Source organism: Salvia hispanica, chromosome 4 (assembly GCF_029641045.1).
Source record: "Salvia hispanica isolate PSC_SH4W2 chromosome 4, Shi_PSC_v1, whole genome shotgun sequence".
Lineage (NCBI taxonomy): Eukaryota > Viridiplantae > Streptophyta > Magnoliopsida > Lamiales > Lamiaceae > Salvia > Salvia hispanica.
In genome coordinates, this window is record NC_142695.1 from 60,431,633 (window position 1) to 60,459,171 (window position 27,539).

At 40.3% G+C, this 27,539-nt stretch overlaps 4 protein-coding genes and 1 long non-coding RNA gene across 6 annotated transcripts; 3 read left to right on the forward strand and 2 right to left on the reverse strand.

Moving 5' to 3' along the window:
* Positions 1-5,955: 5,955 nt before the first annotated feature.
* On the forward strand, positions 5,956-9,520 carry LOC125192158 (putative late blight resistance protein homolog R1B-14). 2 transcript variants are annotated; one of them, XM_089069690.1, is made up of 4 exons: positions 5,956-7,260; positions 7,360-7,939; positions 8,299-9,218; positions 9,295-9,520. In XM_089069690.1, the coding sequence occupies exons 1-3, from the start codon at positions 6,180-6,182 to the stop codon at positions 9,215-9,217; spliced, it is 2,580 nt and encodes an 859-aa protein (XP_088925816.1). In that variant the 5' UTR covers positions 5,956-6,179; the 3' UTR covers position 9,218; positions 9,295-9,520. The 2 variants fall into 2 exon arrangements, with proteins under 2 accessions (XP_088925816.1, XP_088925815.1); XM_089069689.1 differs by having other exon boundaries at positions 5,960-7,260; positions 9,287-9,520.
* Positions 9,521-12,857: 3,337 nt separating this feature from the next.
* On the forward strand, positions 12,858-19,493 carry LOC125192160 (disease resistance protein RPP8-like). Its single transcript, XM_048089648.2, has 3 exons — positions 12,858-12,980; positions 16,032-16,769; positions 17,396-19,493. The coding sequence occupies exons 2-3, from the start codon at positions 16,214-16,216 to the stop codon at positions 19,147-19,149; spliced, it is 2,310 nt and encodes a 769-aa protein (XP_047945605.2). The 5' UTR covers positions 12,858-12,980; positions 16,032-16,213; the 3' UTR covers positions 19,150-19,493.
* Positions 19,494-22,707: 3,214 nt separating this feature from the next.
* On the forward strand, positions 22,708-27,414 carry LOC148929815 (uncharacterized). The gene is made up of 2 exons (XM_089057056.1): positions 22,708-22,810; positions 26,208-27,414. Exon 2 carries the CDS (start codon positions 26,650-26,652, stop codon positions 27,412-27,414), a length of 765 nt encoding a protein of 254 aa, XP_088913182.1. The 5' UTR covers positions 22,708-22,810; positions 26,208-26,649.
* Positions 23,159-23,599, reverse strand: LOC125192162 (uncharacterized). The gene is made up of 2 exons (XR_016137622.1): positions 23,556-23,599; positions 23,159-23,460 (listed from the first exon to the last, which is right to left on the reverse strand). It is a non-coding gene; the product is annotated as an uncharacterized LOC125192162 (long non-coding RNA).
* Positions 23,684-25,920, reverse strand: LOC148929816 (putative late blight resistance protein homolog R1B-16). The gene has a single exon (XM_089057055.1). The coding sequence runs from the start codon at positions 25,808-25,810 to the stop codon at positions 23,702-23,704; it is 2,109 nt and encodes a 702-aa protein (XP_088913181.1). The 5' UTR covers positions 25,811-25,920; the 3' UTR covers positions 23,684-23,701.
* Positions 27,415-27,539: the final 125 nt, after the last annotated feature.

Below are 27,539 nucleotides of genomic sequence, written 5' to 3' on the forward strand. Positions count from 1 at the left end.
GTAATCCCTGACTCAGAACCTGCTTCTGTACCTATTTCCACTAACCCAGTTGAAACAGAACCTCCAGTGGAGGAAAATGGCATCGATGGAGATACTGGACGGTATATACTCCCACATCGGATTACAAGGTTGGATACCGCCAAAAAGATACTCCCCTGAAAAGATAGGGAAGGAAAGCCGATACGGAGTGGCGAACTTCGTACAAGGAAATTTGACTAAAATGGCAAGAGCATTTGCGGTTGCGTTGTATGAAGAGGGAGAAATTCCACAGAACGCCGAGGAAGCAATGAGACATAAACACTGAAGAGAAACTATGTTTACTGAAATGAAGGCTTTGATGAAAAATAACACGTGGGTGAAAGGCAAGCTACCTGAAGGAGTAAAAACTGTTGGGTGCAGATGGGTGTTCACGATCAAGAGAAGGCCAGATGGCACGATAGAGAGGTATAAAGCCCGACTTGTAGCAAAGAGATATACTCAGACGTATGACGTGGATTATGCTGAAACATTCTCCCCAGTAGCCAAGATTAACACTGTGAGAGTACTCTTCTCCATTGCCGTTAATAAGGATTGGCCACTTCATCAGTTTGATGTGACTAGTGACTTTCTCCATGGAGAGTTGCCAAATCCTGTCTTTATGGAACCCCCTCCTGGGTTCACATAAGAGTTCCAAGGGGGTGAAGTATGCCAATTGAAGAAGACGTTTTACGGATTGAAACAGTCTCCAGCGAGCATGGTTTAGAAGGTTCACTGAAGTAATGAAGAAGTATGGGTACAAGCAGAGCAATTCAGATCATACTCTATTCCTCAAGAAGAAAGGGGGTAAGATCACGTGTCGGATTATATATGTAGATGATATGATCATTACAGGAGATGACGAAGAAGAAATTGGCGAGTTGAGAAAAAACTTGTTTCGAGAATTCGAGATGAAGGATTTGGGACTGCTCAAGTACTTTCTGGGGATAGAAGTACTACGGTCAAACAAGGGGATCTTCATAAATCAGAGGAAATATATACTAGACCTATTGGCCGAGATCGGGATGATAGATTGCAAGCCAGCAGACACCCCAATAGTTCAAAATCATGGGCTACAATTGAAGGAAGGAGCAAGATAGGCGGATAAGGAGAGATATCAGAGATTAGTTGGGAAACTGATCTATCTATCCCAACAAGGCCGGACATTGCCTATGCAGTGGAAGTAGTAAGTCAGTTCATGCATGCACCACATGAAGAACATTGGGAGGCGGCTCTGCGGATAGTTCGATACTTGAAGGGAACAGTTCATGCATGCACCACATGAAGAACATTGGGAGGCGGCTCTGCGGATAGTTCGATACTTGAAGGGAACAGCTGAACATGGACTTATGTTTGAAAAGCAAGGTCACATGGAGGTCCATGGTTTCACTGATGCTGATTGGACAGGCAACCCAAATGACAGAAAATCAATTGCCGGTTATTTTACCTTTGTGGGAGGTAATCTTGTGACGTGGTGAAGTAAGAAGTAGAAAGTGGTGGCGTTGTCTAGTGCAGAGGCAGAATTCCGAGGAATCAAAAGTGGGTTGACAGAGATATTATGGCTAAGAGCACTCCCAATGGGGGTGGCGAAAATCCGACGAAAAATCGCCGAACATCGCCGTATTATCGCCGGCCGTTGTGGTGAAATCGGCGATAATTCGGCGATAATCCTACCGTTATTTCGCCAAGCAGCATTTTTTCGCCGGATTATCGCCGAGCGATCGCCGGCCACTGTGGGCGACGATCGGCGATAAATCGGCGATATTTAAATTTATTTTTTTTTCGGCCCAACGGCTATTTTTACATCCCAACCCTATAAATATTTCCTCCACTTCCTCCATTCATCACCCACAATCTTCATTCTCTCCATTTTCAATCTCTTCTCCCAATCTTCAATCTTCATCAATCTTCCAAAAATTATGAGCTTTTGGAAGAAAAATTCCCGCTCGGGTAAGGGTAAGGGTAAGGGGAAAGAGTCGAGTTCACAAATTCCCAACACGGATGAAGCAAACGAGCAGTGGATGCACTCGTTGTTGGCGATGGGTTCTCCTCCCGGCCAACTTCCATACGCGGGTCCGTCTCCTTTGCAGACTCCTCCGGCGCGGAGACTTTCTCCGTACTTCAACTCCGCCGGCAGAATGCCCTCTCCAGCCGACGATGTGTATCGGCCCCAGTTCGACACCCCCGGATCAACCCCATGCGACCAAGAATCTCAGGCCGCGACACTGAGCGCGGAGGACTTCGATATGGAAGAAACGCCCACCGAGCTGCCTTCTAGGAGCGGGAGGGGGAAGGCGCCGGCGTCGTCGGCTGCGACTGATACGGGTTCCGATGAGAGGCCGAAGCGGGTAAGGACTACTTACACTCTGCAAGAGTCCGAGCTGATAGCCACCTGCTGGGCGGACACGTCACAGAACGCGGAGCACAGCAACTACCAAGACTGAGATCATATTCTGGGAGCGGGTTGCCGCGAAGTACAGGAGCCACAAGACTACCTCAATGAAGGACCATGGCAGCGAGGCGATCCGTCGGCATTGGGAGCGCCTCATGAGGGACTGCGGCCACTTCAACGGTATTTATTCTAACTTGTTGGCGAACATGCCCAGTGGCCAGAACGAGCATATGGTCTGAGATGAGGCCATGAAGAGGTATTGTGGCAAGTACTTGTCGAAGGGGTTCAAGTATTGGAACATCTACGATAAGCTGAAGGATCTCCCCAAATTCCGGACGGGGATGCACGTCGCGCTGCACGGGAAATCGGTGCGCTCGCGACTTAGCGTTTCGGAGAGCGAGGGGAGCGCGACCCACATCGACTTGAGTGGGGATGGTCCGCACGAGCGCCCGGAGGGAGCGAAGAAGGCGAAGGGGAGGCGGAAGGGGAAGGGCACAACGTCGGAAGTCGAGTCGGAACCCCACATCGACTTAGAAAAAGCCACTTATTCGAGCAATGTCGCCAATCTGACGCAGATGTACACGTTGTACTTCACCGGCGGCGGGACCCCTGAAGAAAAGGCGGCCCTCTGGAAATGCATCCAAAGCCTGCAGATTACGATGGGCCTCGATCCCGACGCCCCTCCGGCCCCTCCGTCTTAGTTTTTTTTTTTTTAAATCTTTGTTTATTTGCGTTTTTTATTTGTAGTTTTTTTTTTCTCGTTGTATTATATTTTCCAATGATTAATACAACGATGAATTGTTCATTATTAGTCTATTTATTAAATACATTTGTAGGGAAAATTAAATAATGTAAAAAATAATGATGTAAAAATGAAATGTTGAGTTAGGGAGAAATAAGGGAGAAATAAGGGAGAAACCAATGTAGCAGTTGGCTAAAAACTGGGGATAAAATGTGATGCTGATGTGGCGCTGATGTGGCAGGAGTTAGGGAGAAATAAGGGAGAAATAAGGGAGTGCCATTGGGAGTGCTCTAAGGAGACTTATGACAGAGTTGGATCTTCAGCCTACACAACCATGTAGGCTTTTCTGTGATAACAAGGCAGCAATCAGTATATCCGAGAACCCAGTTCAGTATGATCCAACCAAACATATGGAAGCAGATAGGCACTTTATCAAGGAGAACATTAGAGTTAAGGTGGTGGAGATGCCATATGTTAAATCTGAAGACCAATTGGCTGATATTCTGACAAAGGCTGTGAACTCGAAGTCATTTCGAGAAGCATTGAGCAAGTTGAGTATCGGAAATCCCGTTACTTAACTTGAGGGGGAGTGTAGGAAAGAAATCAGGAGTATGATATGTAATTAATATGCAAGAATCTTTTACCATAGATAAAATATCATTAATATAAATTAGGTTTACTATATATATTGTGTAGATGTAGCCTATATAAGATGTATAATCTCTATATATTAATCAGTGAATAAGAACGAGTTTTACCGATTTCTACGGATATACATACATGATACGTGTAGTTTCGCAATTATTCAAAATCATTATTGTTCTCGTCAAGATGATAAGGAGCTTCACATTCATAATCTAATGCCATTTTAGTAATTTATATCTAGTACCAAAAATTTCATGTTCACATATACAATTGTATCGCTATCTTTAAACTTAATATTGCAATTCAAAAAATAGCAAAGTCTACATTAATAAATTAATTTGGTAGTACAATTTAATGTAAAATTGTTTACTTTTAAAATAGGAGTACTACTTTTTGGTTCCTTCATAGTTAAGACACTCTTTTTTGGCACGTAGTTTAAATGGATACGTAAAAAATAGATCTAAGTAAGAAAAAGAAAAAAATAAAAAATTAAATAAAGTAAAAAATGAATAAAATAAAGAGAGTAGAGTCTACTGCAGTAGAAAAGAAAAATGAGTTAATTATTACCGTAATATATAAACTTATAAATTGATTGCTAATCGCTCTTCTACACCTCATAGTTGGATCTTCAAATTTGTTTGTCCCATTTGTACTCAAGATAATGTATTTAGTGATCATAAAAGTAAGATGATTGCTCTTCTACACCTAGTTGTCGACTATTATAATGTTTTTTTTCCTCATTTTGTTGTAAACTTAATACTCAACCACTTGCCGTTGGAATTATTTTTAAAGCACAAATAATGATTTAATTTATTATACGCAAGTCTAATTACACTTTTATAGTACTTTCTTTGTCCCATAAAAATACATACACTTTTTAACTCTGTCTGTCATATAAAATATAAGTATTTTAATTTATGAAAAATTATCTCTAACTCATTATTTATATACATCTATTTATTTTTATTTACATCTAATACACTATGACATATCATTACAACTCAGTTAAACAATAATAATAATAATGTGTATCTCAGTATTCACTATAACTACTTTAGCTATCTTTTCCTCATTCTCAGTTATGCATTAATCCGCGTGTATCCGCGTGTCATTTCAAACCCTGAACCCTTATTTAAGAAAACAAATACTATCAACTTGCCATTTAATATTAATGTGTCACATTCTACAAAGTGCTGGTGGGGGTGGCATTGAATTAAAATAATTGACCGTCCCATCGAAATTATCAGTCATAGAAAATTAGAAAAATGTAACTTGTCATTAAAAACTGTTTGTTCTTTAAATTAGCCATCGAAGATGACCTCTCACGTTCCTAACAAAAAAATAAAACCCACTTGCAGTTTACTAACTCTAACAACCAGCTTCATGATTCAAATCTCAAACAGATAAAATAAATTCTAACAACCATCCATTTTAGCATGTGAAATATTCACAGAATCGATGCACATGATCATTTATTGGTTAATCAAATGTCAATTTTTTTGTGTATCGAACGTTTGGCATCCAAAACCAATTAATAGTCTTAATAGTAAATGATATATACAAAGCATCATTTCTAATTAAATTTAATTAATTAATATCGAATTAGGATTTATTTCTTTCTAATTGGAACAATATAAAACTTGAGGTGGCAAACTATTTTATAAGGTAACTGATATTAATTTCTAGTTACATCATTAACTGGAGTATATTAATGAGAGTGGAATACTGAGCTTTTTAAATTCAACCTATTATTACAGCTGGTATCCCATGTTTTAAAAGTCAATGATCCTGATATTGAGCTACTAATGACTTTATGAAATTAATATTTATTTCCATAATTAATTTGGGAATCCCCATCAATGTCGACTTTAATTAAACATTGGGGCCAGATATTGATTCCTTCATTACATTATGTCGCTTAGTTAAATACTAATAAAACACAATTAGGTGTAATGCGCGTACACTAGCCAATATTTTATGCAATAATGACTCTATTTTGATTTATCCTCAATTTTCTTTTTCCTCAATAGTTTGCGACATCTCACTCTCATGTGAAATGGCTAGAAGAGCATAATCAAGCAACTATTTATCACTATTAGGCCTAATAGTAGGAAAATACACTGCCAACTTGAATATAGTGAAAAAATCCTTAACTTTGTACTTGTAGTAAATTTCTTATTATCAAGTATTTTAAATAGTTCGGAGATGACATGGCAAAATTAGTGTCGAAATTGAAAGTCAACGCAAGGTTGTTTCAATTTTTATGTATCATATGTGACAGAACGACGTCGTTTTGGTCTAGTCAGAGTTCTCATAATACAAAAACTTACTCATCAAAAACCCAACATTCCAAACTTCTTCTTCCTCTCTTCTTTCCTGCAAAATATGGCTTATGCTGTTTGCCATTCACTCATCCAAACCATAGACCGAATCCTAAATCTCGACCCTCAAAAGTACCCTATTTCCGATGAAGGAAAGAAACGGATTAAAGATCTTCTTGCACAGATCGAATTCGTCAAAGAGTTCCTCCGTAAGTATCCCAAGGAAGAAGTGATGGAGCACTTCAAGATTTCCGACGTCAGCAACGCTGCCAACCAAGCCGAAGACCTGATGGAGCACTTCATCTACGAGCACTACCGCTGGAACCTCAAGGCCGAGAAAATGGCCGCTGTCGGCCGCCCACGCAATCGCACAGAGATCCTGTACGATTTCCGTGAGCTGGACGTAGTGATGGACGAAATCTCCCCCATCGCTGAAAAGATGGCGAAGCTCCAACAACAGCTGGGTGTGCATCCAGTAACAACGGCCTCGTCCGACCCGGTGTCCAAGCCTGATCTTGATACTGAGACGGTTGGCCTCGAGGAGTATTTGAAGGATATTAAAGATTCGATGTGCGGACAGCCGTCGTCCCAACGCCAGATCATCCCCATCACGGGGATGGGTGGCATTGGGAAGACCACTCTGGCTAGAACTGTTTATAACGACGAGGACATCATCAACGAGTTTCCCGTCCGCGCTTGGATCGTTGTGTCCCATAATTATAAAGTGGAAAACATTTTTGGGGAGCTTCTGTATGCCCTGGAGCAACAGATCCCCGACACTCTTGTAGACAAAAGTGAGACTGTGGAGAATAAACTGCACAGGATTTTGACACTGAAGAAGTACCTGATTGTGGTGGATGATCTGTGGAGCGCCAAGGCGTGGGACGACATAAGGAAGGCATTTGGCGACCCCAAGAAGTGTGACGGGAGTCGGATTGTGATCACCACCAGGGATGAGACTGTGGCTAAAGATGTCACCACTTCCCCTCCTCACAAGATGGAGCTCATGAGTCGTGAGAATAGTTGGATTCTCCTCAAGAAAAAGGCGTTTCGAGACAGGGAACTTGAACCGGCTATTGAAAAGATCGCGTGGGAAGTTGTTGATGGTTGTCAAGGATTGCCCCTTGCGATCGTGCTTATTGGAGGTAATTATACAGATCTAGATTCATAATCAATATTGCGTGTTCAGTATGTAAACAGAGTAAGTAGACATATATCTTAATCTTGTTCATATATCTTTTCAGGTATCTTATTAGAGGAGAAAATGGAAGCATGGGGTGACATTGCAAGAGATGTGAAATTCGCGGTTGAGAGTACTACTGAGTTCGGAAAGAGAATCGCGTTGAGTTACACATATCTACCCGTTGATTTGAGGCCGTGTTTCTTGTACATGGGTGGTTTTCCGGAAGATCACGAGATCCGGATCTCGAAGCTTATCAAGTTATGGATAGCTGAAGGATTCGTTGGAAACGAAAATGAGGCTAAAGAGCACTTGTACAAGCTCGTGAGGCGAAATCTGCCCTTGATCACGTCTCTCAAGCCCAACGCCGATTTCAAAAGCTGCAACATACATGATATGGTCCGTGATATGGCCAAGTCGCAGTCTCTAGATGAGAACTATGAGCGCCGGCAGAGTATTGGCCATACGGATCTCACGCGCCTTGCTAGAGCTTATGCCTCAACGCTGCGGTCGTGTTTGACCTTCCAGCCTAATGAGAGCTCATTAGGCGGACTGCGAAAGTTCAAGTTGCTGAGGGTGCTGGATGTGGTGGACACTGATGCGTACTCGCTCCCAGCTCCCGTGTTCGAGCTGTTTCATTTGAGGTACTATTACATATTCTAATGCTCCATATTGGTTGTGAAAGTATCAATCCTCTATCGAATTCGCCCAAATTTAAAGCCTAGTCCAGATATACTGCTGGTTCATATTATTGGGTCAGTCTCAGTTTAAGTCCTGATATACTGTTAGGTTATATTTGGCCAAGTCAAATACCAACTCTGATACCATTATAGAAATCGACAGGGTTCCATACTAAAAGCAAACGGTGATAAGAGAATTGGCCATGAGACTTATATAGTGGTTTCAATTCTCTTTTGCTTATCGTATTTACGTACTATATGAACTTTCTCATCTAAAACATGCTAGTCTTTTGGGATAAGTTTTCATGTTTGGACTGTAACAGGTACCTTGCTTTCGGGTGTCCAATGGAGGTTCCATACGCCATATCAAGGCTTCAAAATCTTCGCGCCTTGATAGTTCGTCCTAGCAAGAGGCTGAGGCACCACTCAAGCGACAACGTGGATCTCCCCTTGGAGATCTGGATGTTGCCTCTTCTGAATCATCTCGTCTCCTTTTTCGATCTCCTGCCAGATCCAAAAGGAGCGGCCTCTGCTCTGGAGAAGCTGATCACACTGAATGTGGTGAAGAAGCTGATATGTACAGAACAGATGATGGGATTACTTTACAATTTGAAGAAATTGGCAATCACTTATTTTGGAGACAAATACCCAAATGAAGACTATCAGCTCCACAATCTTCATCTCCTGACACGACTTGAGAAGCTGACACTAGTTGTGAAAGAAGGCTCTCTTCTTAAGGTAAAATCTAAGCCTGTTTTCCCGAAGACGCTGAAGAAGTTAACCTTGAGTGGTTGGAGATTCCCTTGGGAATATATGAAGGGTATAGCTGCTCTGCCCGAGCTTCAAGTGCTCAAGCTGAGAGATCATGCCTTTGAAGGCGGTGCGTGGAGCACTATTAAAGAAGAAAGCAATGATGATGATGATGATGATGACAATGATAATGATGAAGAAGAAGAAGAGGAAGAAGAAGGGAAATTGTTTGTTGAACTGGAATATTTGCTACTTCAGGAATCTGACTTGGAGGTTTGGAAAACTAAAAAGGACCATTTCCCGGCACTGAAACGGCTAGTGCTCAATCGTTGTGGTAAGCTGAAGAAGATTTCGGAAGACATGGGTAACATTTTAGAGCTGAAACTGATTGAGGTTGATCGTACAAACGAATCTCTTCTCGAGTGTGCCAGAGCGATCCGTGACAAGCAGGAGGAGGACTATGGCAGAGTCCTTATAGTTCGACAGATATAAGGTTATCTCCTATTTAGATCTTCTTGTTATAAAGGAATTTGATCGCTAAACTGTGTTTTTGTGTTTTAGCTTTTTAGGTGCATAGACAAGAAGCTGAACTAAGGTGGATTTGATGATCAAGCTTTCAAATCAAAGGTTTTATGAAGACGTGAGATGCTCTGCTGTGGAGAAGTATCACCATTTGTGTTTTATTATGTGTCTTGCTTTCCTTTATTATTTATGTTTATGTATTTCAGAAATTGGACATGAAATGTTTACATTCTGCATATTTTGGTAGTACTTAATAAATGTTTGTTCCGTAAACGCTCGAAAGGTCTTCAGCCATGGGGAATAATCATGCAGGGAAATGATGATGTACTATTATTTGTTTGACGAAATCCCAAATCTTATGCGATTGGACTCTTGTTGAGAAAGAACCGACAAAGAAAATCCGAGAAGATTCCACAACTCCATATCTTATCATTTTTTTCTAAAAGGGGTGCAACACGAGGGGTCACCCATCCTGGTACTACTCTCGCCCAAGCACGCTTAACTTCGGAGTTTTGATGGGATCCGATGAACTCCATATCTTATCTTGCAAATAAAGCATATGCAAGATATGATTAGCTACCAACAGCACAATTTTAATTCAATCAATTAACTAGAATTTAAGTATGAAAATTAAATAACAATATTAAACTCCTAACATATAAGTATGATAAGCTATAGACCGAAAAATATTGGACTTAATTTGGGATTGTTAATTAGTTAGTAACTGATCACAACCTTTATTTATCAATAGCTCATTTTAAATTAAATCAATTAACTAGAAATAATTACGAGAATGATTAAACTAAATTAAACTCCTAGTAGTAGTATGATTAGCTCTAGACCAAAAATATAATGGGCATAACCTACATTAATATAGTGAGTTAGAAAGTTCTAATACAATGCAAGGATAATTATAGATATTAGGGCCCAATTTCGGCCCAATTAATATTGAAAGTTAATTTTTTTTAAAAAGTCAAAATTAGAGCTCTCCATACCGCCACCGCTGTTCTGTTACCCGGCGGCCGACGACGCCGCATCACTTTGTCACTTCCACCGTGTTCACCGCTCATTCCATATTAGAAATGGGCCACTCACCCCTTAAAAAACCTCATAAGGGGGGAGGGTTATCCACACTTATATAGAGAAGCTAGGATCATCACCAAGCCGATGTGGGACAATGATTTGGAGAATTTAACACGCCCCCTCACGTGTGGGCCGGAATGACATACCGGACTTCCATCACGTGGGTAGCAAGAGAAGAGATAAAGAGAATAAATTCATCATCGACTTGGGCCCTGCTTTGATACCATATTAGAAATGGGCCATTCACCCCTTAAAAGGCCTCATAAGGGGGAGGGTTATCCATACTTATATAGAGAAGCTAGGATCATCACCAAGCCGATGTGGGACAATGATTTGGAGAATTTAACATTCCATATTCTTCTATCTCCGCCAACCTTTATTGAAGGAGGAGGATTCATACCTTCAACTCAAATCCTGTGAAATTAAGGTATGAATTCATTATACTTCGCTTCAACATGTAGATTGAATTGAAGGAACTTCACCCCCTCTCTTAGCATTTGGTGACTGATTGCTAGAATTGGTGATGGATTAGTCTGATTTGGGCAGAAATTCTGAATAAAATTGGAAGGTACAAAATTTTGCAATAAACTCTATTTTCTTAGTTAATGATACATTTGTGGGGGTGTGATCAAATAAGTGATGTCAAAAATCAAAACAAATCTCAGTATTGGATCTTGTAATATAACCGTTAGATTAATGTCACGTGTCATCTAATAATGTAGATTGTGTAGTCTTAATAATGTAGCTCGGCTAATAATGTAGCGCGTTTTTAGTCTAATAATGTAGTTTGGCTAATAATGTAACGCTTTTAGTGTAATAATGTAGCTCGGATCACAACCATCCCATCTAAGAATTCAAGGACTGAGATTTGCATTGATTTTTGACAGGATTTTACTTATTGACTATAGTGCATCCCTACATTTATGTGAATTACTCCCTCCGTCCCGGATAATTCGGGTCACTTTGACCGGGCACGGGTTTTAAGAATTGTAATAAAAAGTGGTTGAAAAAGTTAGTGGAACGTGGGACCTATCTTTATATATTAGTTTTATAATAAAATGTGAGTAGGAGTGAGTTAGTGGAATATGGGGTCTACTACCAAAAATGGTAAAAGTGAAGTGGGACAAATTATGTGGGACGGACCGAAATGGAAAACTGGGACGAATTATCTGGGACGGAGGGAGTAAATAGCTCGTGAGATTAGTAAAACCATACACTGTTGTATATTCTGTCAACTCTCTGGGATTCTGTTGGATATGATTAAAGCATGAAAATGATGCCTCAGAAACAATCATATTCCATATGAAGATATGAACAATAATCATGGAAAACAACAAAACAATCACAAGAGGGACTAAATCAACAATTATTGAAACAACAACAGTCTGTCCACAGAGCTTCAAATTAGATATTCAATGTTCAAAATGTGCTCAATGAGCACATGCACATTAAGATGGTAAAAATAAATGATCTGATCCGCCACAAAGCGCGAAATAAGATCCAGTACAACACAACAAGGCAACATTTTGCAAGTTCAACGTACAAGCCGAATCAAGTGCGGCATCTATTCAAATCCGAGCAGACACACTCGACTACGCTTATATAATAACACTGCGGAATGCATACACTCGTAGAGAAATGGTGATCCAATGAAACGGGAAAGCTATTTGCATCAATGAGTTGTGGAATCCTACAAAAATACAAAGATCAGAAACACAGGCCTAACATCGAGAATAGTGGATGAAGATATCTATCCATGATTTGAAATTGTTTGTTTTGTGTATTTCATTTTTCTTTTACATTTCCTTGTTGTTTATTATGTGTTCGAAAAATAACTTCGTTTACATTTTTCATCTATAAACTATATGTACTTATTGGTGCAGTTGAAGATGATTGAAATCAGACATTAAATTTCTTTCTTATTCACCCTATTATTGCAGGTTTAGTTAGTTACCTATGCTTTGTCAAACTATATATTATATACACCATCCGTCCTGCATACAGCTGAACATTTCATTTTTCGGCACGAATTTTATGCAATTTTGTTTTGTTCTGTTTTTCAGCCCATGGCATTTAGGCCCTTTATGAATTGGGACTGCCAACCCTCAACTATGTATTCTGTCATCAATGATAATAGCAGTAATTATCATTTAATTTATAACTTTTTATTTCTAGTCAACTCTATAATGTTTTAAGCTGAAAAGTATTTTTCCAATTCTAGTTTTAATTTGCTAAAAGTAATTTTATGATTGCTTTTCCACACCTAATTCTTATGAATAATTATAATTAGAGGAGACTTATGGTGTCAAGATTCTTAAAGCAATTTATTGAGAAGGAGACTTATGGTGCAACAAAAAATTAATTTATCTGAAGGCCTCCCTTTCACATGTGATGTCTTAGATTGTTATATTATGTCTAAGCCAGCTAGTTCCCCCATTATTTTATTGTTAATTATTTCCCTTTCACATGGTTTACATTAAAGCCAGCTAATATTTGCATATTATTTTTATGTACTCCATTTACACCCAATGAATTAACTTCCTAAAGCTTGAGTTTATGAATTTGTAGTTCAAAATCCCTTTCAGCTATGAAAGAAATTGAAAGAAAGAGATAACGAAACCTGCAAAGATAAGAAGAGATTCACAAAAAGGTATTTCCTTGCCTTGCTTTGAATAGTGTCAAAATTCATCAAGATAATTATATATTTTGTTGTTGTGTTTTCTATTTAATCGAGAAGTTTGAATTTGAAATCGTTCATTTCAGAAATTTGATTCGGGCAGAATCATTTCTGTTAAATCGAGAGTTGTTAGAAGATTTAGTCAGTAATTCTGAACGGTTCAATCAAGTTAAACATTACCAAGCTTTATCTTAATTAAATTAATTAGTTTCATCTTTCATGTACCTTATTAGTTATTATTGTGTCTTTGCAAATAAGTCCGTTAACAGTTTTCATCATCAAAACAAACATCTCAACTATGATATAATGAAGGAATACTTTTTCATAATTTGATTTTTGGAGAATAAAGTTACATGATTGTAAAATTTTCAACTTTTCTAAATCTTCCATGGTGATTTTCAGAAGATTTCGTTGGTAAAACATGTAGGATTTAATTAACGCTATGTTTGTCATGTGAAGATCCAGAAGCATTATATTAATTGAAAAATGATGATTAAATCTTATTGAAATTATTTTTAATCAGGATTTTATAATTTTTTAGTTAATTAATCTCAACTTTTGCATCATACATCTGGATAGGCTGTGAAATCAGCTAAGAAGATTTACTAATTTAAGTTGAATGGAAATCTTGAACAGAGAAAATAAGCTATACAAAAACATGAATTTTCGGATACCTAAATTCCATGAAATTATGTATATTAAGAAAATAAAATATTTTCATTCATAAAATACTTTATTATTTACAATTTAATTTGATAAATACCACCACCAAAATAAAAATATCTCACTTCCTTAGGGTTCGAGTTGGGACTGTGAAAGGTCGGGATTTTGCACGCGTGTCGTAGGCGCGTGTCCCTTCCTATTCAACAAGATTTATAAGTTCCCACTTTCTAAAATACTATTAATTAGTATATGGTAAGTTAGGGTGTCGAACCCACGAGGAACGGTAGCATCCGTTATGCATTTCAACACTTAGAAAGGGTTTTGGCGATGCCGCCACGCTCTAAATTGGGGGTGAGAACTGAACTACAAAATATAAATAACACTTAAGCTAAGATTGTAACTAAACATGCAAATAAAATACAATAAGAAGAAAGCAATTAAACTGAAACGCAGACTGGGCAAGTTGGTAAACTGGGCAACTTAGCAGTGGCGAAAATAAGAACATTTCGGAAATGAAAGAGAGCAGCAACTTGCATGAGCATACTAAGTTCATAAAGCAAAAGGAACTAAGTTAAAAGACTAAGGAAAATAAACTAAGTGTTGGCTCCTAAAAGAAAGCTAGGAAACTAGGATAGTGACCCTTAAAAGTGGCTAGATTAATTAACTCCTAAAAGGTAAATTAAATCACATGCAAATGGAGGTTGAGTGCATAAATTAACTAAGCTAAAAGGGCTGCCAAAAGTGAAAAGAAAGCATGTACTTGTTGTCTCCTAAACCTTATTACCCAAGGTATAAAACCAATGGATAGCCTACAACTAATGGTCCTTTCACTTAACTTCTAAAAGTTGATATCTCTCCTAATTCTACATCATAAGGCACGAAAATATGGAGAAGAAAGAGAGTAGATGGCTGCTACATAATTAAAAATGCAAGAAAAACATAAAATCATCAATTAAACTACCTAAACATGCATTGGAAACACCAAATGAAAAGTTGAAAATTAAAGCACTTAAACATGATAGAAAGAAGCTTCAAGAACTCTTAAACATGGTGAAGAGAAACTGATTTTAAAAGCTTGAAAAAGGTTTTAACTAAACAAAAACATAACCAACACTAGAACTAAACAACAAGCTAAACCGGAAATCAAACAAGAACTAAACTTTAAAACACATTCAATACATAAACACTAAGAGCAATTACTACTTGAAATGAGCCTTTAAAACAAGTCCAACAACAACAACAACTAAGATTTAGAAAGGAGCAAAAGTACTACAAAGTTAAGAACAAGCTAACTAGAGAAGCAAACACTACTACTAAATTACTACTACTTCAACCCATGGTGAATTAAAGATCTTGGCAGCCTTGAAGTTGAAATCTCTCTTCTTAAGGAAGAGAGAAAAGTTTCCTAGAGAGAGAAATAGCTAAACTAAACTAAAGCTAAAGTGATAGAGTGATGGTTGTTCTTGGGGAAAAGCATAGTTAAGTATTTTGTTACATTTTTCCAATAAAAGTTATTTCCCCTTTCTCATGCCCTACGGACGGATGTGGACACGTGTAGCAACAAGGAAACAGTCTTGTAATTGTGCTCGAGTGGCTTCATGCAGTTTTCCCGTCGGGTGCAGCTTGGCCAAGCTTACAGCTTGGGCAATTTGCAATTTTTCTGATTTTCTTCAAATTCTTGCACTTTTTGCCTCCTTTTGGCATCACTCCACTACAAATGCCTTTCTACAATGCCTCCGAACCATAAGCTCAATTCCCTGCCAAAATAGCATCTTATCATGCAAATATTCAACTAATAAGTACGTAAAGTGATCTAATCCGAGTGACGAAAACTAGTCTATCACTGCCAAACCTCAAACTATATATTCTATCATCACTTATAATAGCAGCCTGGCCCGGCCCGGCCCGCTGTAAACTTATTTTAAGGCCCAATATTGAAAATTAGGCCCAGGTGGGAATTTACTTTGATTTGATTTATGATGCAAGCTGCATTGATTATTGGTATGGCTTTTGAAACTGGAAAGTAGGTAGTTCTAAATTCTAGCTATAATAAAAAATCAACTCACTTCCTTAGGTTGACTCAATGTTTATGTTATGGGTGGCGTGCTTAGAATAGCTAGGCTACCACATCGGATGGGACAGTTCCGAAAATTGCAAATTTTGTTAATTTTATTACTTAGGTTTTGAATTTCACTCTCTTTTGCCACTGTATCATAATAACACTCCCAATTTTTGAAACAATACACAAATAGGGGAACAAAACAAGGAAAAATACTAATTAGAAAGTTTTAAGTAAAAATGTAGGGTGCAATGGAGTATTATTTATGTATGCAACGATCTTATTAAGTGCAGTTATTGTAGAAGCATAAACATGGCGGAGGCTGCCGTAATGGGGATGATACAATATCTCGAGGGTTTGCATGTTACATGTCCATATACCTTCGAGCGTTGGATTTTTGGAATCAAAATTCAACTGCTGGAAGAGATGTTGGATTTCATGAAAGAGTTGAAAATGGAAGAGAGGGAGCAGGCTGAAATATTTAATGGCCGACTTGGTCGAGCTGGCTCAAGATGTTATGGACGTGCGAATTAAGTATAACAGTGATATGGCGTTAATGCTCATCAATGGTGACATCAAGATTACAAAGACACGGGTGATAAACTTTGTAGCTGATGAGAAAAATATTGGAGACGAAGAAGAAGCAGAAGAAGAAATTGTGGTGGGGTTGGAGGAAAACGTGAAGCAGTTGCTTGACAAAGCGATTTTGAACAATTATTCTAGCAAGCAGATTTTGTGTATAAAAGGCATGATTGGTATCGGGAAGACAACTCTGGCCAGACAAGTGTACAAGGCCGGGGCTGGCCAGTTTCAGCGTCATGCTTGGGTAAGCTATTCTAGTAACAAAGAGATGCTTATGAAACTGATACAGCAAATGGTGGTGGGATATGAAATACTTCCCTCATTGGAAGAAATGGACAACCGAAGTCTCCAATCGTTGCTTCAGCAGCATCTGCAAGGATTGTCATATTTCATAGTTTTGGACAATGTGTCAACAGAATCGCAATTGGACTACATCTTGAAATATCTTCCATACCAAGGTACTCCCTATGTTCCATAGTAGTGGAATCATTTTCTTTTTCAGTAAAAGTAATAACTCACTTACTTTTCCATCTCTTACTTTATTCTCTCTACTTTTTCCTCTCTTTTACTTTATTAGTATCTTTTTATTTAATACTCCCTCTGTCCCACTAGAAATGAAACGTTTTCCTTTTTGGGTTGTCCCATTAAAAATGAAACGTTTTGTTAAAATAGAAATAACTTTATCTCTACTTTTCGCTCTCTCTCTTACTTTACTCTCTCTTCTTTAACTCACAAAACAACACTACATAAAATCCTGTGCCGAAAAGCAAACGTTTCATATTTATTGGAATGGAGGGAGTATATTACACATTATTTTCTTAATCTCTGTGCCGAAAAGAAATGTCTATATTAATTATGGAACGTAGGGAGTATATACTTTGACCGTTTTGTTCATCTTAGAAATATATTTTTAACCGGACCATAATCGGAGTAGTAATAAACTGAAACTGAACAGAAAATTCAGACTACAATATATTTTACCAAATACCTATATCAAATAATCTAAAAATCAATCCAAATTGCACTGCTTATTAGCCTTCCAGTTAAGTTCCCTTCATGTAACAATTTTTCTTAATATATGCAGCAGGCACTAGAAGCAGGTTGCTGGTAACAAGTCGCTACAAGTTTAGAAGAATTGATGTCAGTTATACTCATGAGATGAAATCTTTGGATTCTGATAAGAGCTGGCAATTGTTTTTGAAAACAGTTGATAAAATTACAAGTGTTGAGAACAGATTCTCAAAGAACTTGGAGAGGAAGGGCAGAGAGATGTTAGAAAAATGTTGGGGTTTTCCGATGGCTATAATAGATGTTGCAAGGCAGAAAGCAAAGCAAAGACTCTCGGGGATTGAATGGGAAGAACTTTTTGATTCAATTGATTTGAGTGAATCATTGAAGTTATTGGAACCGATGTATCATCAATTGGAGGAAGATATCAAGCCACAATTCTTGCTTTTTTCCCTTTTCAAGGAAAATGCAATAACGAGAGAAAAAAAGTTAGAACAGATTTGGGCTGCAAAAGGATTACATTATACTAGAATTGCATTGGAATTTGCTGAACAATCGATTCTTGAGGTCGTAAAGCAGTACTATGAGAAAAGGAATTGTCGTCTCAATCCTCCTCTATTGCACATGATATCAATCAAAAAAGCAGAAGAGAAAATGGGTTTAGAGATCTTAAGGAGCAATGGAAACAGTAGGCCCTCTCAGAATGCCCGTCATTGTGTTATCCATTGTGGCAGAGACAAGTTTAATCATTTCACTAATGAAAATAGCAAACAACTTATTTCTCTCATCTTCCATGGAGGTGGTGGTTACTTAGACGAAGCTAGCTCGTCTTACTGGGGGAGTTTTGAAGTACTCAAGATACTTGACATGGATGATTTTGGGGTGAAGACTTTATCAGAAACAATCGGCGCATTAATTGAGTTAAGATACTTGGGATTGAGAAATAACTACATACAAGAGATCCCACACTCGTTGGGGGGCTTGAAAAAGCTTGAGGCTCTTGATATAGCTCAGAACTTTATGGTGGAGGTTCCGGATATTATACAGGAAATGGACGGTCTTCGTGATCTCCACATGTCTAATGTGATTTTTCGGAACCCTTTGAAAGTTGATGCGCTGCAGAAGCTGGGGACTCTAGCATACATCTCGATTTATGATTGGGCATATGAGGGCCCCGGCTTCGAAACAATGTATGGCTTCCGAACGTTGGGCATTGAAGAAGTTGATGAAAACTCGGATATAGGCACACTCTTTGCAACACTAGCTAAGTTTCCTTACTTTCGTCATCTTTTCATAAGAGGGTTTCGTTTTAGAAGCATGCCGAGTTTGGATGAAATTGGTGTTTTACGAGGTCTCGAGACACTAAAACTGGATGGGCGCATTGGTAGGCTACCAAGTGCAGATAACCTCCCTGAATGGATTAGGTACATAGCATTGGTAAATACTTGTCTTGATGAAGACCCCATGCAAATAATGGGGAATCTCCATTCCCTAACCCACCTCAAACTTCGAAATGCATACATTGGTCGAGAAATGGTGATCAATTACTGGGCATTTCCCAAGCTCGAAGTGCTTTGCATCAGAGAGTTGTGGAATCTTAGAAAGATACAAGTTGATGATGATGCAAAGCCTTTAGATTTCCTTCCAACAATGCGGAGTCTCCGGAAACTAGAAATCAATAACTGTCCACAGCTGGAGACACTCTCGGATCAGATTCAGTGGATGCCTAATCTGCAAGTGTTTAAAATGGTAACAACCAAACACATTGCAACAAAGATCAGAAATTCAGGTGTGACCTCCAAAATTTTGGAGGATGATATCAATCCATAATTTGAAGTTGACATATTTTGTTAGTTGTGTGTGTTTTTTTCTTCTTTCATTTTCCCTTTTTTGTATTTGCAAATAACTTGGTCTACAGGGTGCAATGTCGTGTACCTCGCGAGCAGAGGCAGAAGTTCGTATCTTGAAGATTTTGTCTATGATTGTTTCCTTGATTTATCCTTTGTATCTAATAAATTTCCATGTATCAAGTCGAGCATAATTATAAGCTCCATTCAGGGTTTTCTTTGTCGGTTCTTTCCCTGAAGGCAAAAGAGAGTCGAACCGCATTTGTACATAAGTACAAATATATTTATTGTATCCCATATCAATTATAATTTGTGAATTTCTTCTTCCCTCTTCTCTCTACCTCTGTCGTTCGAATTAGAGTTTCTAGTGTGTGTTTTAGAGCACTTCATTAAGTTATTTCATTGTTTGTGTTCAAGTTGGAAGTTGACTACGTGCACAGAAAAAGGTGGGATTGTTTATAACGATGAGGACGTCGTCCATGAGATTCATAATCAATGTTACTTGTTGTGGAATTTGCATCTTAATCTTGTACATATATCTTTCGGCGCAGAGGTGAATACGAAAGCATGCAGTGAAATTGCAAAAGATGTGAAATCTGCTGTTGAGAATAATAATGAGTTCGGAAAGAGAATTGTGTTGAGTTACACATATCTACCTGTTGATTTGAGGTCTCGTCTCCTTTTTCAATCTCCTGCCAGATCCAAAAGGAGCGGCCTCTGCTCTGAAGGAGCTGCTCACACTGAATGTGGTGAAGAAGCAAGGTAAAAGGTGAGCCTGTTTTCCCGGATATATGAAGGGTATAGCTGCTCTGCCTGAGCTTCAAGTGCTCAAACTGAGAGCCTTTGAAGGCGGTGCGTGGAGCACTATTAAAGAAGATAGTGATGATGATGATGATGACGATGATGATAATGATGAAGAAGAAGAAGAAGAAGAAGAGGAAGAAGAAGAAGAAGGGAAATTGTTTGTTGAACTGGAATATTTGCTACTTCAGGAATCTGACTTGGAGGTTTGGAAAACTAAAAAGGACCATTTCCCGGCACTGAAACGGCTAGTGCTCAATCGTTGTGGTAAGCTGAAGAAGATTTCGGAAGACATGGGTAACATTTTAGAGCTGAAACTGATTGAGGTTGATCGTACAAACGAATCTCTTCTCGAGTGTGCCAGGGGGATCTGCGACAAGCAGGAGGAGGACTATGGCAGAGTCCTTATAGTTCGGCAGATATAAGGTTACCCGATTTGATTCTCCTACTTAGATCTTCTTTTTATAAAGGAATTTGATAGTTAAACTGTGGTTTTTTGTTTTAGCTTTTTAGGTGCATTGACAAGAAGCTGAGCTAAGGTGGATTTGATGATCAAGCTTTCAAATCAAAGGTTTTATGCTCTGCTGTGGAGAAGCATCACCCTTTGTGTTTTATGTTTTCCCTTTTTATTTATGTTTATGTATTTCAAAAATTGGACATGAAATGTTTCCATTCTGCATATTTTGGTACTTAATAAATGTTGTTCTGATACGCTCGAATGGTCTTCATTAGACATGCAGGGAAATTGTGGAAATTCTAAACACAATAAAAAAAATTTCATCCAAGTTTAAATTCATTTGAAAATCTGGAATTCGGCCATAGTTCTATATTTTAACTACTAACAGCTCAAGTTTAATTCAATCAATTAACTAGAATTAAGTATGAAAATTAAGAGCATCGTCCGCCCCATTGTGGAGCATCGTCCGTCGCATCGTCTGCCACTGTGGCATCGCAGACGATGGTCTCTCCATCGTCCGCGCCCGATCCATCATCTGCAGACGATGCCTCATCGTCCGTCGCATCGTCCGCCACTGTGGCGTCGCGGACGATGCGACGGACGAAGGCGACGCGTTTTCGGTTATTATTTAATTTTATTCAATTTTCAAAACCTATATATACCTCTCACTTTTCACTTCATTTTTTACTCATTTCAATGGCAAATTCACACTACATTTTCTACATTTCAATCAAAATGAATCCCGGAGATTATCCAAGTCCGAATAGTCCGTTGTTCGGTGGTGCACGATGGCCGGGTACAGAACCCGATGAATACCGGCCATTAGACACCAATGTCCAGTACGATCCCGACTTCAGCACGGACTCGTACGGGCTGTCAGACATGGAGCCTTCTCCCAACCGCACACCCGCCACCGTCGCCGATCCCTCCGCCGCCGCGCTGCGTCAGGCTACGCCACCAAGAAGAAGCGGACCAAGGCACGAGCCCAGAAGTTGCCGCAAACGGCGGTGTGTGAAGAGTTCGCCCCGGGAAGGACGAACTACGCCCCGGAAGAATCCATCGTCTTGACGAGATGTTGGATTGATATTTCAGAGGATCCGGTGTTCGCCAACAACCAGAAGGTTAATGCGTATTGGGAGCGCATCGCCGAAAAATACAACGCGGCCAAGCCGCCGACCGCCTACAAGCGCCAAAGGGAGCCGCTCCGCAAGCACTGGGATCAAATAAAGAAGCAGGTCAATCGGTCAATCTGTTCGCGGGGGAGTACGACAAGTGCGAGAGGGAGCAGGGCACCGGCGAGAGTCTGTCAGATCTGCGCGACAAAGCGGTGCAATCGTACATGTCATTATACGGCGAATTCAAGCATTACCAGTCTTGGGCGCTCTTGAAGGAGAAACAGAAGTTCGTTGGTGGTGTGCTTCCCCAATCGACGACGGCGAAGAAGAGGGCGTCGAAGCGCACCTTCACTGATTATACAAGCAGCGAAAGCGGCGCATCTCCAATGTACCTCAACAATCCGGTGTTCGAGGATAAGAGTTCCGGCACACCGATGTCCTCCCGGCGTCCCCCTGGCATCAAGGCTGCCAAGGCCAGGGGCAAGGAGACCTCCTCCGTCGCGGCACCGCCTGACCAGGCCCCAAGCCCAACACCGAGCACGACCACGGTCCCGTCTTCGGCTGCGTCACATGCCTACACGGATTTGGTGGCCTCCTCCGACTACAGGACGTTGTTGGACGCGCACAACACCCTGATGCAGGCGACCAACCCGGCTCAAATCAAAGGCATCCAGCGGATGATCGATGGCCTCAGCCGCAGGTTGGGAGTCTAGTCAGTGTTCTTGTATATGTAGTGCACTTTTTTTTAAAATTTCTAATTTTGTAACTTTTGTTTGAATTAAGTAAATGTAGGATTTGCCTTAATTGTGTTGTTTTTATTTATTTATTTTGCTTGATATATTTGCATAAATTATATAAATATACAAAATATAAGTAAAATGCTTAGGGCAAGCTATAGTCCGTCCCATTACAAGTGTAAGGGGCAGAGGATAAAATGTTAATGTGGCAGTGCATAGGGCGGGGCTTAGTCCGCTCCACTGTGGATGCCCTAAATAACTAAATTAAACTCCTAATATAAAATAATGGGCTAATCCTACATTAAGATTAGGGTCCAATATCGGCCCAATTAGTATTGGAAGTTAATTTAAAAAGTCAAAATTAGAGCCACCGTTAGTTCTGTTACCCGACGGCCAAAGCCGCCGTATCACTTTGTCACTTCCACCGTGTTCACCGCTCATTCCATGTTCTTCTATCTCCGCCAACCTTTATTGAAGGAGGAGGATTCTAGCTTGAGGTTCCATCACCTTCAACTCAAATCCTGTGAAATTAAGGTATGAATTCATTATACCTTGCTTTTGTTTCAGCTTCAAAATATATATTGAATTGAAGGAACTTCACCCCTCTCTTAGGGTTTGGTGATTGATTGCTTGAATTGGTGATGGATTTAATCTGCTTTGGGCAGAAATTCTGAACAAAATTGAAATGTGCAAAATTTTGCAATAGAACTCTATTTTCTTAATTAAGTACATCTTATTGCTTATTGTTAATGATGCATTCATGTGATTATAAGTATGAAATTGATGGATTGAGCAAGATTCTGTTAAAATCATGATCTTCCTTGTTTATCCCTAGTGCTTCAGAGTGTCATTAAGAAAACAGAAACATTTATATTCAATATGAAGATATGATGAACAAAACAATCACAAAATGATCTCCAATGTTCAAACATGTGCATAATGAACACATAGTACATATTAAGATGGTAAAAGTAAAGGATCTGATTCGCCATAAAGAGCGAAATCAGGTCTAATACAAGTAACAACACAACAAGGCAATGTTTTGCTAGTTCAACGTACAAGCCGAATCAAGTGCGGCATTTATTCAAATCCGAGCAGACACGCTCGACTATTCGAAGAAGGGAAACAGTTCAACATAACAATGTGAAGAACAAGCCAAGTGCAGCAGTTATTCAAGCTAGCCCCTGTGAATCAATGCAAGCTATGTATCAACTATCAACCACTGAAACAACAAAAGTAATAAAAGATTTAGAAAAAGTTTAGGTTACAAAAACTCTACCTGATTAGAAGCTTGAAATGTATGACCTATGCTGCAAAAGACAGGTGATGGTAGATATGAGAGTATATAACATGAAATTATAAAAAGATTAAATTGTAGTAAGCAATTTAAAGATAACTCACCTGCCAATGGTAAATGAATCTTGATCATTTAGCAGGAGGAGGAGGAAAGATGGAGAGATTGAATTCAGAGCCTTCGCCAAATATAGTTTCCTTTTCCTTAGCAATATTCCTGGCCGCGTCAACTGCATCTTTGCATGTAGTCAAATCCAACATCTTGAAGCTCTGTATTTTAGCCAGATCAACTGGAATTTCACGAAGCTTGTCACAGTTCTTGAGCACAAGGCTTCTAAGCTTGGGGTAGTGATGGGATTTAGCCTTCCAAAAAGTTAAATCTGTCTGTTCAATCTGCAGGAATTGAAGAGACGGAAAGCCTCCATCCACATCTTCTAACTCCCAGGTGCTCCCGATAAATGCTTGATATTTTAGCTTGAGCACCTCAAGCTTCTGGAGCGATCTGAGAATAGAGATTTCTGCCCATTTGAGGGAAGTCGAGCACAGTGTGAGGCTTGTGAGTCCAGATGGGAATTGATCAACTTTAGGTAGGGAATTCAGTTGCTCCGTGTCCTGTGCCGTGTCGTTTACTAGTTTCAGCTTTCCCAGATATCTCATCTTCTTCACACTCTCAAAAGGTCCCTTTTCATCGGAAAGCAAGGCTAGTTTCCCACGGATGCCCAATTTCTTCAGATTGGGAGCCCGCTCATGAAGTCCCTTGCAACTCTCCACAGAGATTAAGCCGAGTGTTTGAAGCTCATTTGCACAATCAGATGATGACTTGGCCACGGGCAAAGTTGCAGAGGCATTTGTCTTAAAATACCTCAAGTACCTCATCTCCCATATGTTGGCTTTAACATTGAGGGTAGGAGATGTGGTGTTGATGATAAGAGTTTGCATGTTGCAAATCTTGTTGAAATCCGGAGATAGCATCGACAAAGTGATGGACAAGGCAATATACCTCATATGGATCAAAGTGTAGAGGTCAGTATCAATAGCCTTCAATATCAAGGGTTGAATATCAAAAACTCTGAGAAACTTAAAGGCTTTAATGAGGTTTGTGCTGTCTTTTCCAGACAGGTTATCACAGGGCTCCTTGGAGAAACAAACAAATGAGCGGGCTCGAGGAGTAGAAGGTTTTGATGAGATATAGCGCTTGCAATCGGAATGAATAGAAAGACGGCGGCACCACTCAGAGATTGGAGTTGCACATTGTCCATGTTCGTTGAGCCTGATCTCTTGGAGAAAGTTTTCAGTTGCAGCTTCAATGCGGCAGAAATCACGCAAGGTCTCGTGAATCTGGCATGTTTTAACATTGCCATCAGCTCTAAGCTTGAGAGTTTTGACTAAGTTTCTACTAATGAGATCCTTCAAATAATTCTGTCCGACCTCCTCCATTGGAATACGCACATCCTTCTGTTGTATGAACCCTTCTCCAATCCACATGCGGATTAATTTCGAAGCTGAAATTTCATAGTCTTCTGGGAACAGCCCCAGATAGAGAAAACAAGGTCGCAAGTAGTGAGGTAGACTCTCATAACTCAAAGATATGAATTTTGTCATGCGTTCTTGGGGGTCCTTCTCACTGAGATATGAGTTCACATCTTCCGACACTTCAGTCCAGTTCCGTTTAGTTGTATCCATATTATTTAAGTCTGATATCTCGCAAAGGATGCCTCCTATGACCACTATCGCAAGGGGCAGTCCATCACAATCGTATGCAATTTTATTCCCGACATTTACCAGTTGAGGAGGGCAATCGAGCATGCCCAATGCCTCCAACCGGAACAGCTCCCAGCTTTCTTCAGGCTCAAAGGCGCGCAATGGCACGAAAGGTCTTGGCTTACTAGCAGCCTCTCCCACAGTCTCTTCACGACTGGTGATCAAGACCTTACTTTTGTTTTCTTCTAATGGGAGAGCCTTTTTAAGTCGTTCCCAAGCAGGTATGCTCCATACATCATCCATCACTATTAGGAAAGTGCCCATCTGGAGATATTTGTATACGATTTCAGCTAATTCATCGCCATCTTTGGAGCGCAGATCGGCGTCTAGAGTGGTAAGTTGGCCGAGGATGCGTAGAAAAATATCTTTCTCTGTGAACATTGCTGAAACAGTAAGCCATATACGGGTAGGGAACTTTAAGATGATTTCAGGATCATTATAAATCTTCCATGCCAGCGTCGTCTTGCCCAGCCCAAACATACCAGTCAGAGAAATGACATCAAGACCGTCGGCTTCTTGAGTCAGACGGCGTATTAGGCGTTCAGACACGTCTGCGAAGCCCACCACATTCTTGTCCTTTCTTGGTGGTCGAGGCTGTTTGAAAAGTTTAAGTTGAGTTCAGTATACTTGTATCGTTTTTTATGGAACAGATAGGGCATGAACTATGCCACGACTCCCTCAAACATTCATAATCAGCTCAATTGGAACTTTCCACTAAATTATCTTGGTATCGTTAACGTTAAAATTCCTTGGTAAGAAGAAGAAGAATGTTACTGGTTTGGGTTTATAGACCAAGTTAGTCTTTTGTATAAGTTCTCCTATTTTGGTTTGTAATAAGGATCAAGAAGATGAGGCCATCATCGTCATCACTGTGCAGGGTAACAAGGAAGAGGAAGAATGAAGAAAGAAACAAGAAACATAACAGAAGAAGAAGAAGAACAAGAGGAGGAAAAAGGTAACAAGGAACATAACACAAAGAACAAGTAGAAGAAGGAGAAGAAGAGGCCATCATCTTGGATTGGAGCAATTGCGGGGATATCAATGAACATGAAGAAGATAACAAGGTACATAAAGAGGAAGAGGAAGACGCCATCATCGTCACTGTTGGCGATAAAGAACAGCGGATTGCAATCCAAGTTGGAGCAATTGCGGGATGCGAAAAGATGATGAAATCTTGAGGTGAAATTCGAACCGAGTCATCGCAGCCCGCTGCCACTGGCCGGAGGAAGTGGACGGAGGATGAGTACGTCGCGGTGGCCAAGGGGTGGTTGGAGGTGTGCGACGATCCACTGGTTGCGAACAACCAGCGGGTCATCAACATGTGGGCGAAGATCAAAGCTGCCTATAAGAGGCACTGCCCGCATGGGAAGGACTTCAGCAACGAGGAGGTCCGGAAGGGGTGGGAGCGCACCAGGGCCACGGTTGGCCGTTTTTCGAATTTGTACGCCAACACCCTCCGTCAGCTCAGAAGTGGGCAGACTGAGGACGACGCCCGGAGGATAGCCGCGAGTCAGTTCCCCTTGGAGGGGAGGTATAAGGAGTTCACCTTCTGGGAGTGCTTCTTGTTGTTGAAGGACTCCGAGAAGTTCCGGGCGGGGTGCGACGCTGGGTGGCCGAAGAAGCAGCGACTGAACTATAGCGGCGACTACAGCGGCAGCAGCGGCGGATCCCACGACCTCCCCCCAGATGCTGAGGAGTTTCCACACACTCCTTCATTTACTGGTCGCCCCCGCCCGGTTGGACAGAAGCGGGCGCAGCGGGCGGCGAGGGGCGGATCCCCCCTATCGCTCCGCGAGGTCCAGTCCTCCGCCCTCCCAGCCGCCCCACTCGAGTACACTCTCCATTCGCGTAACCAAACGCGGGCTCAGATGTTACAGGTCTTCCGAGAGTGGAAGAACGCCACTGACCCCACGGAGAAGAGGTTTCTTTACGAGATGCTCGAGAGCATGCGTGCTGATTTAGAGATCGCGAGGTCACGGCTGGGGGGTTCCGACGTGGGCTCAGATACCACGGATGGCGGCAACGGCGGCGGCGGCGGCAGCGGCGGCGACGACGAGGACGACGGCGACGGCGATGAGGAGTAGAGAGTGGCGGGGCTCGTGTGTTGAAGCCCATTTATTTTTTTAAAAAATCATGTATTTTTTTTTAAATCTCTGTACTTTTTTTTTATGAAATGGATTATTTTCCCGTATATGCGTCGTAAATTTAA